The sequence below is a fragment of the Ctenocephalides felis genome, unplaced genomic scaffold (assembly GCF_003426905.1).
Source record: "Ctenocephalides felis isolate EL2017-DRISC unplaced genomic scaffold, ASM342690v1 CF-g0.4_SCAFFOLD_00845, whole genome shotgun sequence".
Taxonomy (NCBI): domain Eukaryota; kingdom Metazoa; phylum Arthropoda; class Insecta; order Siphonaptera; family Pulicidae; genus Ctenocephalides; species Ctenocephalides felis.
The window spans coordinates 16,486,232-16,508,281 of NW_020536999.1; the positions used below are offsets into that span (position 1 = coordinate 16,486,232).

At 27.6% G+C, this 22,050-nt stretch overlaps 1 protein-coding gene across 5 annotated transcripts in view; it reads left to right on the top strand.

The window, feature by feature from the left end:
• LOC113374708 (probable 3',5'-cyclic phosphodiesterase pde-5) overlaps positions 1–22,050 on the top strand; it is a 70,199-nt gene that overhangs the window by 38,079 nt on the left and 10,070 nt on the right. For all 5 annotated transcript variants that reach the window (XM_026614683.1, XM_026614704.1, XM_026614697.1 and 2 more), the window contains exon 2: positions 19,283–19,366. In XM_026614683.1, coding sequence (XP_026470468.1) covers positions 19,283–19,366 — 84 coding nt within the window. The remainder of the gene's footprint in view (positions 1–19,282; positions 19,367–22,050) is intronic.

The following is a 22,050-nucleotide window of genomic DNA, read 5'->3' on the forward strand; positions in this document are numbered from 1 at the left end:
AAAAAATAGCTCAGCCGATCGTCGCACAAAACTGAGTAAAGATAATCCACAAGTACATACATCCATTGCTTTTTAAATTTTTGAAATCGGTTCAGGAGTTTTTAAGATAATGTCGATGAAAGTTCTAATTTTGACAATCGCCAAAAAAACGATACTAATTTATGCAAACTTTGACGAATTTTTAAATTAAACGAGTTGCCGTAGGGTCGTAATATTTTAGTATGATCTATAAGACTATGGTATCGGTCAAAAAAAATCATAAAAATCGTCAAAATAAAAATTTTAACACCAAAAATTTGTCACTTGATTCTTTTTATTTTATGGGCGGAGTAAAATGGGACGGCCAGGAGGCCAATGTCTGTATATAACCTTGATCTGGTATTTTGTTAGAAATAGTCAGCAGAGTTGGACTAACTATTTATTTTATTTATCTTTTAAAAAATTCCTTTTTTAACTTTATTTACTTTTTTATTTACTATTTTTCTTGTTTACACTTCTTCCAAGTTAAAGGTTCAGTCGGTTCTTTTTACTCCACTGAAGTGTAAGCTTTTATAGAGGTTATGTAAAAAAAATGATGTATCTAAATTAAAATTAACAATTTATGTTATAAAACAATTACATGACGTATACTTAAACATCATATTAAGGTCTCTTAAACTAAGCAACAGTGCTCACGACCAAAAAAAACTAACAACGAAAGAAAATACTTTTTGTTATGGATTTTCAAATATTGACGTTCATCAACGTCGTAAGCATCAAGGTGATGACAGGTTATACATCCTTACCATCTACTTTCAAATATTGTTGTTAAAACATCCATAACTTCTTGTTTTTGAGATATCGATGATGTATCTTTTTACCTTTAAGCCCCGCTCTACCTTATGTATTTCATTACGTAATTTTTATATAGCTTTTAGCTGCAATATAAATAAAAAGCCAACTTAGATTAATATTCATATATTGTATGTTTTATTAACAATATCTCAAAGTCAATGTCAACACAGTAAAGTTATAAAATAGACTATTAAAATTATTGATGGCTTTCATAATGTATGATGACAGGTAATTACACGTATGACTTTGTATTATGATAAAAGTTTATTGACTAATAAAAAGATTATGAAAAAATATGTTTTTTGTGGTATATTTTCTATATTACATTGTCCAAAGATTAATATTTATATATGTCGCTTATGCAATAATAACTAACATATATTAACTTCCCGAAGGAGAAGTTTTATGTTTTCATCAAAAAAGCCAATTCGCTAATTTTATGTTTTCTCGACGTTTCAAGCCATTCTGAATCGATTGAGACGAATATTGGAAAAAGTATGTCTGTGTGTATGTGTGTGTGCGTGTATTTGAACAGATTTTTTGCCAGAGATCGACGTTTTCTCAAAAACGGCTGGACCGATTTCAAAAATTTAAAAGCCATTTGATGTATCTCGATGAGGATTATCGTTTCTCAGTTTTGTGTGACGATCGACCAAGGCGTTTCTTTGTAATTTGGAAAAAAGTGTTAAACTTTTTATCCACATTTAAGCTCATACTACCGAATCGATTTTAAAAATCAAAAACTGTTCGAAAGATATTACTTGGGAATGATTTTGATTAGTTTTAGGTGAAAATCTACCGAAAATTTAAGCCGACTTTGGCGATATATATCATGGTCTTATAGAACTTACTGAAATATTACGGCCTTACGATAAGTAGTTTAATTTTAAAAATTCATCAAAGTTTGAGAAAATGAGTAGTTTTTTGGCGTTTGTTAAAATTAAATTTAGACGATTTTCTTGGTATAACGATAACGATAGAGTACTTGCTCTTAATGAACATACTAAACCGTTAAAGTCTTGAGAAAACTGGTTCAATTATAAAAATTATTGATTTTTGAAAATTTGCTCTTAGAAAAAAATCCGAGTCAAAGTGTTCGTTCGTTCTCAATTATGTGTAATAAATCCACTCGGAATATTTTAATCACTCATAAATTAATTTATTTTTTATTGATTAAGTCGATTATTTACACATATCGGGAAGTTCATGTAACTTTCCTTAAAGCAAAATACCAATACCAATTAGTTTTTCTTTAATTTTCTAATATTTAATTGCGATATGAGTTCCAACAAACGATAAGAAAAATAAATATTATATTTTCATGTGCGATTATAAAATGATAATCTGGATAATCTAAGAGGCTATTAAATGCAAATTTGTAAAAACAATAGAACTTTTATGATAATCCATATTCATTTTATCATACTAAAACCAAAATCTCAGGGTAATTTAATTATTTTTTATTCCACATTTTATTACATAACCACGTTTACGACTGTCAATAATATTTGCAGGGCGAGGCTTTGGATTTAAATGATTTTAAATACGGTATTGTTTCAGTTTAATCATCTGGAATTTAATATTGTTCAAAGAACAATGCAGGTTTAGACAATGTGATTATATTCCAACATTATTAGCTAAATCAATAAATCGTCGTTTGTTCTATAAGTAAATTACTGCAACCGTGCAAACTTTCGTTCTGTTAAAGTCCGTACAAATTTTCATTGTTGTACCAAAGTATATTGTTTCTAGTTTGTAATTAAAGTTTGCTGAACTAATATTAATAATAATAATAATAATACACATGAAATAATGAATTTATCTATATGTATTCTATGAGGAAACGTTTATTTATCATTACAGACTGTTCATAGACATAAGTTATCTTGCAAAAAATATTATTTTACTCTATAGTATTAATGTACGTAATATTTATTGTATATTTATATATATATATATATATATATATATATATAGTAGCAAAACGCCAATAAAATTTAACTGCGCGACATTTCATCAATTCAATTATTTTTAATTAAAACCGCGCTAGTGAAACTTCCCACGGAATGCGCAAATACTATACAAAACATATATAAATATATATAAATATATATATATATGTATATATATATATAATAGTATATTATATATATACTATATATTATATATATACTCTTTTGGTTTCATCGCATGAACAAAATAAGTTCTTAGCGTAAAGTTCATGAGTTCAACGTTAGAGTATAATTTTTGAAAAATCAATAACAAATTCGAAAAAAAAATTAAATATATTTTTGTACATTTTATAATAATACTACCTTAAAAATTGTCCTTAAATATACTTTATATGTGTATTTATATGTATGTGTTTATTAAAGAGTTTTCTTTATAAAAGCTCATAGCCGTAAAGCCACATTTACAAAGGAATCATAATTAGTTCAAAATAAGTTACAACTCTAAACTTGGCTGTAAAATTACACAAACTCAGGAGACAACATGTGTTTTGCATTTCGAAAATGTTGCTATTAACATTCAGAAACTCTTACAGATATTTTGCAAAAGTACAAAAACGAAAATTTCGTGAAAATTTTAATGTTTTTGTTATTTTATTATTTCATTTTTTTTATTTTGTTATATTTAATACTATTTGTCATTTGCTATTTTTATTGTACTTCATTTTTATTGTTATTTCTATTATTCACAATTTTTATTTTTTATTAATTAATTTTATTATTCTGATTATTTGCTCTTTATTTTTTAATTTTGATTATCATAAAACGGATATTATTTAAATGGAAATAATGTCCTTTATTTTGTACTATATTTTATTTATATATTCAATGTCACCAGATGTTGTTATACAGCAGTCGTAACAGATATTGAATTTATAAAAAAATAGCTGATAAATGGATGACTTTCAAGTTACTAAGATGAACAGAAATAAAATCCTGATATTTGTATTCGGATTCAGTAGATTTTTAGGAATTTTTATTAATCGAATGCATATATACTAAAGTGTTAAAAAGTTTTTTTCGACGATTTTTATAATTTTTTTTGACGGTAGACACCATAGTCTTATAGATCATAATAAAATATTACGGCCTTACGACAAATCGTTTAATTTTAAAAATTCGTCAAAGTTTGCAAAAATTAATATCGTTTTTTTGGAGTTTGTCAAAAATATATATTAATTATTTAAAATATTGTTTATAAGTAACCCTTAGTAGACGAACTTGTATAATTCTAAAATATTTTTCAACAGATTAGTAGTTATATTTTATTTTAAATATCTATTTTGATCATTATTATAATAAACATAATGATAACGTGGTTAAATACATTTGAAAATTAGTTTTTTTTCTAATATTTTTTTTAAATAAGTTTTCTAATAAAATAACTAATATCTCCTTTCATAGTAATCTATCATTTAGAATAATTTAATTACACATCCATGTATTCGCAATTTTTCTATTAATACTAAATTTGCTTGAAGTATATAATTTTCAGTCATTATAAATCATAAATAACTGCAAATTTTAATTGCGTACTAAATTTTAAGTGCCAATTTTATGGGAATATTGTGCCAGAATATATTTGTCAGTCAAGTTGATTGAATTACATATGTCTTAAATACAAATGTAATTTAATAACCGAACTAAGTGCTAAATAATTTTTGAAATATTTTTAGTACAAATGTTCATATATAATACAAACTATATTACTTGTTGTCTAAAAACAATTAGTTTCCATCTTGTGGCTCACTTATAATTGTCGGACTTCAATCAGCAATCAATTAAAATATTCAAATTTCGATACAAAATTGCTCCTTGTCCACCTGTCAATAACTTCTGTAACATGTATCAATCAATTTTCAAATAGGATTCTTATTGATAATTTGATTTGAATAGTTAGCTGTATATTTTTGGTCTAAATTGTGTTTATGCTGTACGCTAAATTGTTATCAGTAAATAGTTCAGTAAAATACATCAATCAATTTACATCAAAGACAAATTTAATCAACTAAATACTTCACCTTGTCTTCGATCGAAAAGCAATTTGACTTGACAATGAAGAAATTAACTAATTACAAACAGGAGGAATATTGTATATATATATATATATATATATATATATATATATATATATGGTGTATATGGGCTCAAATGGTTCCAAATTGATAAAAAACAATTCTCTGAAAGTTTTAGCTCTTTACATTGTCTTTTAGATAGAGCGCAATTCAATCAAAGTTTTGTATGGAAATAGCATGAAAAAATTTTCAAAATTTTTGCAGAGCGTTAAATCTTCAATAAAAAATTACACGAATTTTCACTTTTAATTCATTTGTCGCTAAGTTATAGCTCAAAAAAATTTTTTTTTAATTTTCAAAAATTTTTCCATGCTATTTCCATACAAAGTTTGATTGAATTGCGCACTATCTAAAAGTTAATATTAAAAGCTAAAACTTTCAGAGAATTGTTTTTTATCAATTTGGAACCATTTGAGCCCTTGGGAGCAAGGAAATTCGAAAATGTCCATATTAAGGACCTCCCTAATATATATAGCTATCAATGTTTAACCTAATTTTTTATGAAGGCGTTTCTAAAATATTGTTATATGTTCTACTTCATTGTAAATTTCCTTTACAATATATAGTTCAAATATTTTGTTTGCAAATACAAAAGACAATATAAATACATTTTATAGTGTTCTGTATAAATAGAGGATAGATGTAACCAAACATATAGAATAATAGAGTAATAAACTTTGTGCACGCCATTATCATGGGATTAAATATCTCTATGGGATTATCTCAATGTATCTCAAATACAACTCACATTATGCTATAATACATTTTATAGATCATAGTAAAGGAGTCAGTAACCGGCCGATCTTTACCAAAAACTAATCAGCACGATTTCTAATCAATATCATTTGAAAGGTTTTTGAATTTTCAAAATCGATTCAGAATTGCGGGCTAAAACGTGGTCGAAACATTTTTCACGTTTCTGCAATGTACAAAGAAACGGCTCGGCCGATCGTCGAACAAAACTGAGAAACGCTAATCCTCATCGAGATACATCGAATGGCTTTTAAATTTTTGAAAACGGTTCAGTCATTTTTGAGAAAACGTTGATTTACGGCAAAAAATCTGTTTACATACACACACATACTTTTTCCAAATTTAGTCTCATTCGATTCAGAATGGCTTACAACGTCGAGAAAACATAAAATTAGCAAATCGAATTTTTTGATGAAAACAAACTTCTCTTTCGGGAAGTTAAATAGAGCTATTTTTTGGTACCAAGGTGTTTTTAGTATAAATAAATAAATTCTTGCACATATCAATGACTAAATTATATCAATAAATGCAAAAATAAATAAATATCTAATAAATGCAGAAAAATTAAATATATAATTTATATATAAATATATATATATATATATATATATATATATATATTGGCAACTTTCAAACTCTTTATCTAATTCAAACACTATGTTAATTTTTTTAAAAAAATTGAATAAAACTATAATTTTGTCTAACATTCATTAATAAACATCTAATTCTATTATTTCAATAATATTTCACTAATTTTGTTCTGTCTAAATTTTAAATATTGGATAATATTATATTATTAAAGTTGCTGTACTTGGTTTCATATATTTATTTACTGATTTATTACTTTTTTATGTTTTTATATTCTTTATATATTTAACAAAAGAAAAGAATACTAATGATGCATGATGCAAAAAATTGTAACTACAAAATGAATGCGTTTGCTTTTGTTTTATTAAATCAAAGCAAAAATGCTGTTGCGGGAAAAACTTTTCATTATATATTTATATATAAAATTATTTCATCTCTCTGTTTGCTTTGAAGTATTATTATTTTAATGACAAGCCGAGTTGCATTAATCCGTTTACAAAATAAAATCAAAAGCGCAGAAATACAAATAAATACTCTCGTTATTGAAAATAACATATGGAAACGGAATTATGGTAATCCGTTACATATATGCACGAGGATTATTTATAAATATATTTTGTTGGATTAATAAACAATAAATTGATTTAAAGCTATTAATTCCGGGTTTAGTAAAATATCTGAAATTGAATAATATATTTATACAGGGTATAAATATATCAACCGAAACGAGGTGATACTATTGAGTGTAACTGTTACGAAAGAAGTTTTTATTTTTGTATTAGAAATTTTTGTTATAAAAGTATCAAGTATTTTACCACGGTACAAGCCTGATTAAATGCGTCAATAACTATTGATGAAACTTTCCATCATAATTTAGTACATTTTTTAAAGAGAGGACCACAGAAAGTCGACCTAGTTTATAAATTTTAAATTCCTAGTTCAACAAAAAGGCTTAACATATTTTTACAGGGTATCCCATAATTCAACGTCAAGCCGAAACGAGGTTATAGGATTGACTATAATTGTCCAGAAAAAAAGTTTTATTTTATTATTAGAAGTTTTTATTATAAAACTATAAATTATTTTAGTATAATCACAAGTCTGAGTAAATGCTCCAATTTAAGATGATACCTACCATCACATTTTAGTTAATTTTTTTAAGAGAGGACCACACAAAGTCAACCTAGTTTATAAATTTTAAATTCATAGTTCAACAAAAAGGCTTAATATATTCATACAAGGTATCCCAGAATTCAACGTCAAGCCGAAACGGGGTGATAGTATTGACTGTAACTAACCTCAAAAAATGTTTTATTTTTTATTAATAGTTTTTATCATAAAACTATAAATTATTTTATCATATTACGAACCTCATTAATTGCTTCAACTTATGTTAAAACTTGATCACATTTTAGTACATTTTTTTAAAGGGAGGGTCACTCAAAATTGACCGCTTTTAAAAATTCTAAATTTATAGCGCAACAAAATGTCTTAATTCTTGAAAATTTGGAGCAATTATATCTCTATTTTTGGCTCTGATTCTAAAAATGTTATTTACAGATACGATGTCTAGATGAATAAAATTAATAATAATGAACCAAACTAACCGCAAAATAGGCACAATTTTACCTAAGCTCTAGATTGCACTTAAAAGCTCAAAATTCCGTGAGATATTTTTAGTGTAAGTTATTGTTATCGTGCAAAAATCGAATTAAACATTTTTGAAAATAGTTCTAAAAAAATTCGATTCCTATTGATAGGGAGATGTGCTGATTAGTTTTTGGCAAAAGTCGATTGAGCCTTTTTGGAGTCACGGAGCAAAGACTGCAGAAAATAGAAATCGAGTTTTTGAGAGAACGGAGTATCCGATTTGAATGATCCAAAAAACATTCACTTTGTAATGATGGTCAGAAATGGTGATATGTTTTTGGAAAAGGCAGGTCCAGTCGTTTCAGAGATATGCAGCTAAATGTGAAAAAAATGACAGATTTTGGGAGATAAAAGCATCCGATTTGAATGATACAAAAATCTTTCTGCTCGTGTTGACTAAACAATCGCTTCTGGGGATAAAAAGTCTTTTTTTTCCAATTTTTTAAATTAATATAAATAATTCAGATTTTAATTCTAACTCTGGCTAAAGTTCTAACACTCACTTATATACTCCAGATAAATAAACTGAATTCAGTTTATATAATTCTTATAAATATTAGACATTATTACAGTATTTATATTAAACTAATTCATTTAAAACCATTTAATATTCTACGAACATTTCGTTAAGGTAGGGGACTTTCCAGCAATTTCCTTTATTGCCAATTATGGCACGATACCATATATCACTAGTTGATGTTCAGAACTATATTTGATAAAAAAATTGTTACAAATATCTTTTTACTAAATCTACAAATATTTTATAAAAAAAATGTTACAAATATCTTTTTACTAAATCTACAAAAGTATCAACTTTTTCTTCCTCGATTAATAGCATATTACTTTTACTGGATAGACCCCAAATCCTCAAGACTGTTCTCAAGAACCCCTCTTTTGGCAAATCAGTTGAAATATATGTATATAATGCAATAGGTCAATATGACAGTATATTTATTCTAAACCTCCTCCTTTATCACAAATATCCATCTGATTTGATTCTACTTGGGGTCTCCAACTGTTTTCAAGAACCTCCTTCTGGCTTCTGAAATCTTCGATCTATACTTAAAAAAATAAATACATAAGGCAATAATTTCATTCCCCAAATATCCGTTTACCATATTTTTAAAACTATCAACTCCTTATCCTTCACCCAGGTCCATTTGGTCAATAAAACAGAATTCCTTTCCACTATCAAGTTACTTTCTGAGATGTAGGAACATGTAGAAACACGCAACGGAAATGAGACCCCGAGAAGAAATATCGCCCTCGAAGACATGGGGGTGTCACAGAGCCTTATTTGGCGCGAAATTCGAGTAATCGAACTAATGGGGCGGCATTGACAAATGGGGCTCCGATGGAATTGGCGAGAGTTTCCTCGAAGGGATGATGAATTTTTGATATTGATTAATTTTGAGGCGATTAAATCGTGTAAATTTAAAAAGTTAGAGTTTTTTACGATTTGTTAAATCTTGGTACTTAATAATTTTTCTTTCAATAATAGCATATTTCTCTTACTGGAATTGGGGGCTGACTATTTCCAAAAACCCGTTCTTTGAAAAATCTGTCAAAATATATGTATATGATACAATAAAGTATTATACAGTATACATACAAAATTACAGATATACATCAAAAGTATCACAAAAATGTATCAAGCATCTTAAGCAAATTTTAATTGAATTTATGAAGAATGCGCTAAGTTTTAAAGGCCTGCTTGTATTAGGTATATTATAAATTTGATACTCTTATATATAATCAATATTTTCTCTTCATAATTTGAAATTATATTATTTATCAATAATTATTCATTATAAGAGAATAAATATTAAAAATACATGTATGTGTTAATACATGAAAATACATTAATTACTATATAAACTAGCTGAAAAAGGCATTTTGCTTCAAGGCATGAACTTCTAAAAAAATTGACTTAATCAACTGAAACTGAGATTTAGATATTTAGATGAAATCTTTAACTGCACAAAATTTGTGCAATTGAAATTTTGACTGAACCTAAAAGCAACGTTTGACACAAATTTTTACTATCGTTTTTTTTTTCAAACTGTGATGAATTTTTAAAGGTAAACTATTTGCCGTATGGCCGTAGAATTTTAGTTTGTTATTTATTTATTTATTTATTTATTCATAAGCAAGCCGTAATCAATAATAATGAATATTATTTCAGTCTCTTGTCTTTAAGAACATGATGTCTATCAACTTAAAAAATAATTCATTGAAAAAAGTTATTGATCTTCGTCCAAAACTAATCAGCACAATTCCCAAGAATATCTTTCGAATAATTTTTCAATTTTTAAAGTCAAGTCAGAATTTTTGGCTATAACATGGACGAATATTTTTTACTTTTCTCTAAATTACTAAGAAACGGCTGGACCGATCGTCTCGCAAATCTGATAAACGATAGTCCTCATCGAGATATATATGAATGACTTTTACATTTTTTAAATCGGTTCAGGCGTTTCTGAGAAGATGTTGATAAAAAATCTAATCTTGACAAACGCAAAACAACGTCACTAATTTTTGCAATCTGTGACGAATTTTTAAAATTAAACGTTTTGTCATAGGGCCGTAATATTTCAGTATGATCTATAAGACTATGGTATCTACCGCAAAAAAAACATAAAAATCGGTTGATTTAAGGTTAAAAATCCGTTTTCACACACACGCACATACACATATTTGATCCAACTTATGTCTCATTCGATTCAGAATGGCTTGAAACGTCAAGAAAACATATAAAAAGCAAATCGGATTTTATTATGAAAACATAAACTTTCGTTCGAGTAGTAAAAATACATTTACAACCTGAAATAATATTTATTATTATCGACTACAAGTGAATGAATAAATAAAGTTGGCATAAAAAATGTGATTCAAACAATTCATGTAAATTTTATTCGCAAATCTGTTTTTGTCTTTTATGTCGAAAATTTTCACACACGAATAAACAAATTCAATTAGACATGCAACTCTACAAATGGAAATATATTGTGACTGTTATTTCTATTCATTCGGCTAGACTCAATAAAATGAGACAGAGGAATATATATATATATATATATATATATATATATATATATATATATATATATTATAAATAAAGCAAAGTCGAAAATAATGTCAACATAAACCTACGCAAATTGTTCTGATTTCAGATGTAAACAATGATTTACCAAACATTCTAGACTTATAAAAATATGTACTATATCTGTATATTATTTTTGTTGTTTTTTTTTATAATAAGAATTTACGTATGAACATAAATAATATATCTAACACAACTTACAGAATATTATTATATAACGATTTTCTTACAAATTAATATTCCAACAATATTAATGTTCCAATTATTTAATTCTGACCAAATTATAATTAATTTTTTTTTTTTATAAAAATTATAATAAAGCAACATATATTTCTTGTACATTTAAACTTTGTATCAGAATTATACATAATATTAACACGTCGATTGCCATGTCAGACATATGTGTCTGACAGACGCAATTTGAAAGAAGGTGTTAGTCATATATGTGACATAGAAAATAGCGTTTTTTCAGGGATTTTGGCAAAAACAAATTTAATATATTTAGTTTACATTTTTTAATTAAATTATCTAAAAAAATTCTCATATTATCGTGGCGAACAACGTGTTAATGTATAGAGCTTTGTAACTCTTAGTATATTATGATTTTGTGATTGTTATATATAAAAATCATATGCCAACACAAATAATACTTCATTAATTTGGATATTAATAATGATTTTTTCTCATTTTTTTCCTTTAATTCTATACTCATAAAAATATATTCCGTTTATTAATCATTTAGTAAATTTTTTCTCGTACAAAATTTTTATTACGATAAAATGTTACTTTATTTTGTTAATTTTCTATTATTATATAACCAAAATATATAAAAAATTATATATGTATATATCTTTGGTTAAAGTGCAGATTATTTTGAAGTTCATATTAAGCGCTAAAACTTTCAGAGCTTTTTTTTATCAATTTGGAAGCATTTGAGCCTCTGGGAGCAAAAAAATTCAAAACTATTCATATTAAGGACTATTTTATATATCAAACACACTTTAGTTTAATTAATGATATTCATTTTACTTAACATCTTCAGTTAGGTGAAAATTTCTAGTTCAGTTCATAATTTATTGTTTATCCAATAATTTTGAGATTGTGTTTTAATTTATTATTAATCAATAATAATATAGTATTTAATTCGTTGGGAATGTCAAAAGCTGTAGATGCTTCCGAATTGATGAAAAAAAATCTCTGAAGGTTTTAGCTCTTAATATTAACTTTTAGATAATGCATAGAACTTTTTTATGAATTTGGAAGCCCTTGAGCCCTTGGGAGCAAGGAAATTCGAAAATGTCCATATTAAGGACCGCCTTAATATATATATATATATATATATATATATATAACATTAGTATTTTTATATGTCATTAGAAACCATTGAAGTACTATTCCTCTGTTGATTAATTTAATAAAAACTTTTGGCCTATGGCCAAAATGCCTTCATATATTCTGCAATGTGCAGAACCTTGGCCTGCTCTCGACCTTCTAACTGCTGCCAAAAAATATCCGAATAAGTACCATCTATGTCACATTCAGAATTTTGGGTAAATAATATAAATGACTTAGTGAAAACATACTTTGAAATAATATAATATATTTTACTGAGTTAAAACTTTTATGTTATCAATCTTGTTATAAAGAACATCAATTAAAAGTCAAATTTTGCTCAGCTGGGCAATTTGGTGGTAGATGGTGGTTACTAGGATTTGTCGGTTTTCAAAAACCGGTTTTAAAAACCGGTTCTTAGTGGAAAAGTCGGTTTTTACTGTATAAATAGAAAATGACAAATATAGCCAAATTTAAAAGATAGATGAAAGCGTTTTGATTCTTGAAATCATATCGGTTAAATAACATTTGAAATCTTATCAGTCTGCAATGGTTCCCAGAAAGGTTTTGTGTTATCTTTTGTCTAATGTATATATTAATTGAGATTTTTATACCAGTGTATATATTAATTAAAATCAGTGTGACTTCTTCTTTCAACTTCAACTCCATCAACTTTTGTATTTGTTAATAATAAATAAGAATATTATTGTAAATATTGTTAATACCTGAAATGCTGGTAGAATGACTTTAGAGTCGAGAAAACATAAAATTATAAAATCGTTTTTTTGTGAAGTTAATAAGAATAATTTTAATAAAAATACAAATATTACCCAACATTCCTTTACCATGTATATTATCCTCTATTATGTATATTACACCGAAAACAACCCCATGTATCAGCATTATAGTCTGATTTGTCGTCCCATTACATTTTCGTTTACAGGAAAATGTCTGAGATTTTCTTAACAAGCAATTTTACTGTAAAATCAGCACATCATACCCATACAATGGGATTACATTACACCGAAATACATTATGTCCTTTGGGAAGGATAAAGTTATTTGGTCGCCAGAAATTTATTGGTTGATAGAGATATTGATTTTAATACAAAGGCGTTTTCACACACAACTTAACCTCTAAAACTTCAGATGACAATTTTATCATAAGTGCAACTTTCTGATGCTTCATTGATAACACATAGGTGAAGTCTATTTTGAGACCATTCTAACGATGTATAATACATTATGTTTTCTTTACAGAAATATCGAATCGTGAGGAGTGTTGCAAGTTAACATCCACACAGATTGCTCTATACTATCTAAACCGTAAAAGATACGAAAACGCCTGATTGCACTGTAAATACATAGTTTTTTGGCAATTTGTTACTGCCAACTCATACGAAGGTAGACCCGTAACATAGCATTACCATAATATTTCTATTTTATCCGAGAATTGCCCCCTTAGGTGCTAAAATACCATTATATGTTATAATAATTACATTTTATTTTTGATTTTCAACTGATTCCAAAATACTATATGTATATGTACAATCATGTGATTGTGCAGTAACGTCTACTTTATTACCTTATAATTATATGGAAGTTTATAGATAATAATAATAATGGTTATTAATGTACTAAACTGATATATTATAATTATTCACTGGTTGACATGATGGTCCAACATGCAAATTTGAAGCTTATGTCGTTAATGCTGTCAATACTATATGAGTTTCACAGACAGGGAGCTGAATGCTTTAAATATTTAATGAAAATAAAAATATTTATAAAATATTTATTTTAGCCAGGAGAAATTTAGCTTATAATTTAAATAAATTCAGAATTCTATATTGAAGAATTTTAGGAAACAAGCTCTGTGGCAGAAATTTACACTATTCCATTGAAGATTTGAAGAATTTTTCCAAATTGTGACAATCTATACTCTGAATTAAAGATCTCATTTAGATCTATTTGCATGAATATACTCGTTAATTAATTTTTAAGATTTTTTAGGATCGACGGTAATCTTCAAAAACTATTTTTATGAATTTCTGGGGTTAATGCTGATATTTTGTTATCGATTCTGATCTTATGGGATTGAAGAATAAGTCCTGATTTTGTGAGATAAATTATGATTTTGTGAGACAGATGCTCAGTTTTTTAAGATAGATGCTGATTTTATAAGTTGAATAAAAATTATTTGAAATAATTGCTGAATTTGTGAGTTTAATGCTTATTTTGCGAGATAAATGCTGATTTTGTAAGATAAATAAGAATTATTTGAAATAATTGCTGAATTTGTGAGATTAATGCTTATTTTGTGAGACAAATGCTGATTTTGTGAGATAAATGCTGTTTTTGTAAGATAAATACGAATTTTGTAAGACAATTGCTGAATTTGTGAGCTAAATATTTATTTTACGTGATGAATGCTTTTTTTATAAAATAATTAAAGATTTTATGAGGTGGCGGTTGTTTTTTTTTTGAATAAGGGCTGATTTTATTATATAATTACCGATTATGTGAGATAAGTGCTGATTTTATAAGTTGAATGCTGTTTTTTTTAGACAAGTTTTAGATTGTGTGAGATAAATACTGATTCTGTGATATAAATGCCAGTTTTTTTTTAAACAAATGCTGATTTTATGATATAAATGATAATCATGAGAGAAAATGGCTGATTGTGAAATAATAATTGATTTTAAAAGATAAATGCTGATATTTTGAGTTAGGTGCTGAATTAGTTATATAGTTTTTAAGGATTGTGTGAGATAAAATGCTTATTGTGTGAAACCTGCATAGATTTTCAGATTAATGATAATTTTCTTTGGAATTGACGATTTACGAGATCTATGTAGATTTTCGAGCTTCATACTGAATTTCAAAATCTACGATGGTTTTTGCGTTGATATCTCAAATTCAATATTGGTACTTCAAAAAAAGTCTAGGTATTTGGTCTCAGATTTTCTGTGATCACTGATGATATTTTGGGCAGATGCAGATGTTTTAAATTAATTATTAGCATTCTAAAATCGATTTGGATCTTCTGGACCAAAGATAATATTTTGAGAACCATGATTATATTTTCATCAACATTCTCTGTTATTTAAATTACTTTTTGGCTGTAAAACTGCTATTTCAAGACTCAACTTTATGAAATATCGCCCAGCTGTGACATTAGAAATCGAAATGCAAATCTGTGACCGCAATAACATCCATTTTAATACATATGCATATGTAGACGCGTCTGTTGGCAGAAATTGATGAATAACACCATGTACAAACAATTAATTTATATACATATTATTAATTTAATCAACTAGTGCCCGTATATCCTTGTAACATAATAATTTAAAAGTAATTATTATTTACTAACAAATTGGAACTCGGGTAATAGAAATCCTGGAGTAAAAAGATCCACCACAGATATCTCAAAAACAAGTAAAAATAATTTGTTTAACAATAATATTTGAAAGTAGAGGGAAAAATATATTTAACCAGCCATAACCTTGATTCTTACAACGTAGTTGCAATCTAGAGAAAATCGAAAATGTTTGAAAATCTACAACAAAATTATTTCTTTCGTTGTTAGTTTTTTTGGTAGTGAGCACTGTTGTTTAGTTTACGAGACCCTAATATAATTTTTGACTATGCGTTATTTTTAATTGTTTTATAAGATGTATTGTTAATTAACTTCTCGTAGGGTAAGTTATCGTAATCGTCCTAAAATCTAAATTGGAAATTTTTGTAAATTCACGTTTTGAAGGTTTCTGAACATTTTGGCATACCTTAGTGAAAATTGATGTGTGTGTTTGTGTGTATGTATGGATTAACAGATTTAAATGGTTCAAAAATTGATAGAGATTTGTGTTGACGAAACGATTGTTTTTGGGGAAAGATTTTATTTTAATTCCCAAAAAATATTTTTTTCACTAAATTTTATTCCTTAAATATTTCGTTACGGTACGGGAAGTTCCAGCAATTTTTCTTAAGCCACGACGCCATACACCACTAGTTTTAAATTAGATGCAACAGTTTTTTTATATAACCTCTTCAAGCTTACTTTGTTTTATATTATATAATCTCTTTAAGCTTACACCTCGATAGGGTAAAAAAAATAATTAAACCTTTTACCCTGGCAAAAATGAAAACAATGAAAAATATTAAATAAAAAAGTAAAATAAGTTTAAAAAAGCAATTTTACAAGAGATAAATTAAATAAATAGTTTTTCCAACTCTGCTGATGAATATTTCTGAAATACCAGATCAAGGTTATATACAGTGTTCTTTGTGAAAAATGTACCTATGAAATTTATATTTCGCATTGGTTGAATGATGTAGCTATTATTTCGTAAAATCTCTTGAAAATGGAAAATAAGACATTGGGCCTATTTTCCCCATGGCTGCCCCATTTTGCTCCGCCTATGGGGTAAAAAGGACCAGGTGACAAATTTTTGAAAAATAACAAAAAAACACATTTTTACAACTGAACTTAGTCAGATAGATGTTTGTTTGATGTGTGTTATTTATTGTGATACGATTGGTTCGGTTTTCACAATATATTTGCACAAAGTCAAATTGGACTTTTGTTTCCTACCTAATAGAATTGGTCTAGAAATAAAGAGATTCAATTTGCCCAAATTTTATAAACAATATTTTGCAATATTTTTATTCCGACCAAATTGACAATTGATCTATTTTATATCTCACAAATGTCAAAAAATTCACTCACGTCAATATTTTTGACATTTGTCCTATTATTGTTTTCCTTCCACAAAAGCACAAAACTGACGGCAGTCATTAGTTCTTCTATTTATTTTCCAAACAGTCGTCTCCAATAACAAGCTCGATCTTTTATTTCCACGACGAATGTTCAGGAAAAATGAGCTGCAGAAAAATGACAAAAGGATTTCCTGACATTTTCCTTCGAAACTATTATTGATCCAGGGCGGATGAACCTTTAGAGTCAGTCATGGGGAATGGCAATGGTAATCTGATTATGAACTGTTATTGACATTATTCTTCTAGTTTAAGGATAAGGAAAATTTGATTATGGACTAAGTAAAATGAGGGTGAATCAGTTTATATTGACTTTGCCTAACGAGGCGATGGGATGTTTTTAATGGAAGAAAAGTTGGGGGTAGAAGATCTTATTTGGGGAAGTGGATATTTATTTAATTCTTGTTATTAGTTTAACAAACTTTTTAGTGAATTTTATTTGTTATAGATCTTGCTTTGACAGATTTATATTTTGTTCTCAATTGGGATAGAGAATTAGGCTTGAAGGTTTGCGGGTGAAGAGGTTCACGACCATTATTTCCAAAACAAGTAAAGTGAGGATTTTTTTTAATAAAACTATTTTTAAGTAGAGGAAAATTGATGTGTAATCAATCATCGCCTTAAATCAGAAAATAATATTTATTTCATACCCCGCCTATGAAGTAAAAAGGGCCAGGTGACTTTTTTTTAAAAAAACAACATATGTCTGCAAAGATAAATTAACTGGGAGTTTTACTGAATATAGTCAGATAGTTGTTTGTTTGATATGTGTTATTTGTTGTGGTATAAATGGTTTCGTTTTCACAAAATAATTGCTCGAAGTAAAATTGGATCTTTGTGGCCTGTCATACCCTAGCATATATATTTTGTTCAAATATAGTTATGGAAATAATTGAATAATTAAACTAGTGGTGCATGGCATCGTGCCTTAAGGCAAGTTGCTGGAACTTTGCGTGCGGTATGAAGAGTAGTGAATGTTTTCAAATAGATTATTATAAATACTGTATCTATCATTATTCGTATTTTATAGACAAAATATGAAAGTTTTTAAATTGGCCGACGACGTTGATACATGTTTACATGAAAAGTAAATAAATAAATCTTAATTAAGCGAAGCAAATTTTGAAAGAATCTTATTTCATATTTCTAAGAATTATATAAACTAAATTGCAGAAATAAAATTATTCATTTGAAGTATATAAGTTGACTTAAGAATTTTAGCTAGAATTTAAGTAAAATCCGACTTATTTGTAATATTCAAATAAAAAAAAATTAAATTAAAAAAATAACATTTAAAAAAATGTCTTATCCCAAAAATCATCGTCTTTCGCATATCAGTAGGAATCGAATGTTTTGTGAATCATTCAAATCGGTAGATCTGTGCGCTCAAAATCGTCAACAAAAATTTGTATCCATGTATACACACACACATACATACATTTTTTGTAAAATATGCCAAAATGTAAATTAAAAAAAAATAAATTTAAAAAAAATGTTTGACCCCAAAAATTATTGTCCTTTTTATCAGTAAGAATCGAATGTTTTTTGAATCATTCAAATCGGTTAACCCGTGCGCCCGAAATCGTGGACAAAAAATTATGTATATACATACACACACACATACATCTATATTTTGTAAAATATGCCAAAATTTAAATTTAAAAAGATGCCTTACCCCAGATATCATCAGTCTTCTTATCAGTAAGTATCGAATGTTTTTTGAATCATTCAATTCGGTTGACCCGTGCGCCCGATATCGTCCACAAAAATTTGTATCCATATATCTCTCCCATCAGTAGGAATCGTCACTCCCATCAGTAGGAATTGAATTTTTTTTAACTCCTTCAAATCGGTTGATCCAACTACCCAAAATCTTAGACGAAAAATTGCATCCATACATACACACACATCGATTTTTTCTAAGGTATGCCAAAATGTTCAGAAACCTTCAAAACATTAAGATCTGCAAAATTTATCATTTTCGATTTTTGGACGATTACTATAACTTACCCTACGGAGAGGTAATAATTGTTTCATAAATTTGTTATTCCACAATTATAAATATATTTCTTAAGTTTTAGAATATTTTCTAATTTTTTATGGCATTTCGGTCATTTCATTTATTTCAATATTTAATTTTAATTTTTAATTATTTTTCAGGCTCAAGTCAGAGTCAAAGATCATGGTGCGGCTGTGGACCAGCTATAAAAACAGGAGGCATTTGCGATGGAAGTTGTGCTACAGGTATTATTTTATACTATTATATATATATATATATACAGTGGTATTGTGCTAATATTTTTTTTGCCGGAACGCTAAAATTTAAAATCCGGTTCATAAACCGGTTCAAAAAATTTGATAAATTTCGATAAGAACTCACAAATGTAATATATTGACTTATTCTATAATTAACTCTATTATATACAGCTAGTCTATACATTAAATTGTACAAGTATAAGGGAATCATTGAGTATATAATTTATATTCTTCAATGACATTAATTATATTTATTCTGGTATTATTTGTATTCATTAGTACCTACATGTATTTATTATGATATAAACGTACTCAAGATTTATTACAATACTTTATAAGACTTATCTTAATAATATGATAGATAACCTATTACCTATCATACTATACTATTATATATTATTGTATATCATAGATAGATATCTATTATCTATCATACCGTGAGATACCTATACCGTCATTAACTTATTATATACCCTACATATCTTTTACTTCTTATAAATACTTCTGTCTAATTTATATATTCTATTAATAATATGATAGATAACCTATTACCTATCATACTATACTATATTATTGTATATCATATATAGATATTTAATCTATCATACTATTATCTATCATACCGTGAGATATCTATACCGTCATTAACTTATTATATACCTACATACCTTTTACTTCTTATAAATAAATACTACTGTCTAATTTATATGTTCACCTATATTATATAGGTTTACCTTACGCTCTATGTATTATCTCTACCTATTATATATATTATCTATTGTCTATACCGGGAATTGAACCCGGGACCTCCGCGTGGAAGTCGCGCACCTTAGCCACTACTCTATCGGGTACCCCCATTAATAATATAATATGGGACGCACTGTTGTTTCCGCGGGTCATTTTCTAATTAATTAGATAATTAATACTGAGGTGGCGCGACGACACGCGAAAAAAGACGGTTGATTGTAACGTTACGGTGGTGTAGTGGTTAAGGTCGTCGCGTTCCACGCGGCGGACCCGGGTTCGATTCTCGGTAGGGTTAATGTAGCGTGTAAAAAAATATAGGTAATAGGATATATAGTAGATATAGGTTAGGTGTATTCGGTATACAATGTAGGGATTTGAGAGTATGTGATGAAATATAGCGCATGGTATAGATGTAAGGCATGTAGTATAGAATGCAACGTATAGGCATACGTAAGGCTATAGAAATACACGAATAGGAACTTATGATGTAGGTGTTAGCGTATAAGAAATGCGAATTTATATAAGATTTAATTTATAAATATTATTTTTTCTATGAGATATTTTATCTCGATATTAAATATCTAAAATATCCGTTAAGGCGTCGATTACACCTTACTGCTGCCTTTGCCGTTATCACTTCATAAAAAATTAATTACTTGCTTTTTTAAACGATTGTGTGCACTATGCGACAATAGACATAGAACTATAAATTTTATTAAATGCTTGAGTAACTTGTGCGAGCTGAATTAAGGGGGTATTCTACTGTAGAATTTTGAAAAAAATTTTTTTTCATATTTTCAAAGTTTAGTTATTCAGAAATATGTCATTGAAAGAATTTTTCAAAATCACTATTATTTCCTGAGTTATATCCGTTTAAGTGACGTGGCCTCGGTTTGGGTCCGACCGAGTCTCAAAACTTTGAACGCGTTTTTCTCGGAACTACTTTTTTCGAGCTGGCGGTAAGGATATCTCGAGTTCTAATGAACCGATTTACTTCAAATTTGGAGAGGATCTTCTCTATATATCGCTTTATCGCATAAACCTTTCCCAAAACTATAACTTTTCATTTAGTATTTTTAGAAAATTCGGAATTGTTAAAAAAAAACATGAAAAAAAATTTTTTTTTCAAACTGTCGCCATTCAAACAAAAAAATTTTTTTTAACTTATCCAGATTCATACGATAGCGGCATCTATAATAATTAAGAATCCATCTATTTTTTATGTTTCGGATCACCAGGAGGTGATCCATGCACCATGCACCCCAGGACGCCCTCTTTTTTTTGAGCCCCCACTTTCACTGCTCATAACTTTGTGAATTCTATTTTTTTGTTAATAATTTTTTTTATGTAATAATAAAATATCAATAAACAAATCATAAAAAATATTATTTGTTTCCTTTATACAGCGCTTCAAAAACCGGCCAAAATTCATGCTTCTACAGTAGAATACGCCCTTAAGGTGTTCTTAGTCTCGCAACTTACTGAATTCTAAAAATTCTAAATTTAAAAATATAATATACAAATTATTATACCGCTGTTTGAGAGGTATGGCAATTTATAAATATACAGACTAATATATACAGAATTTGGAATTTTTCTATAATCCGTAATATTAAGAAAGTTTGCATTAGACCTAAAAAGGGATCCGTATTTACCTAAGCTATGGAAATATATATGGAAAAATTGATCATAATATGTTTAACAAATTTTTAACAGTATTTACAAATTATATTCAAATCACCCAAAGCAAGTGGGTTAAAGTCGTGTAATTTTTTAATTTGCCTCTCCCCTCTGAATTTAAAAATGGATTTTTCTTTGGGGCGTGCGCCCCACGTTGGGAATTACTAGTCTAGGAGTACAATTTTTTAATCTATCACAATAATCGAGTGATCATCAATTCCACAGAACCTTCATCAGATTTTCAA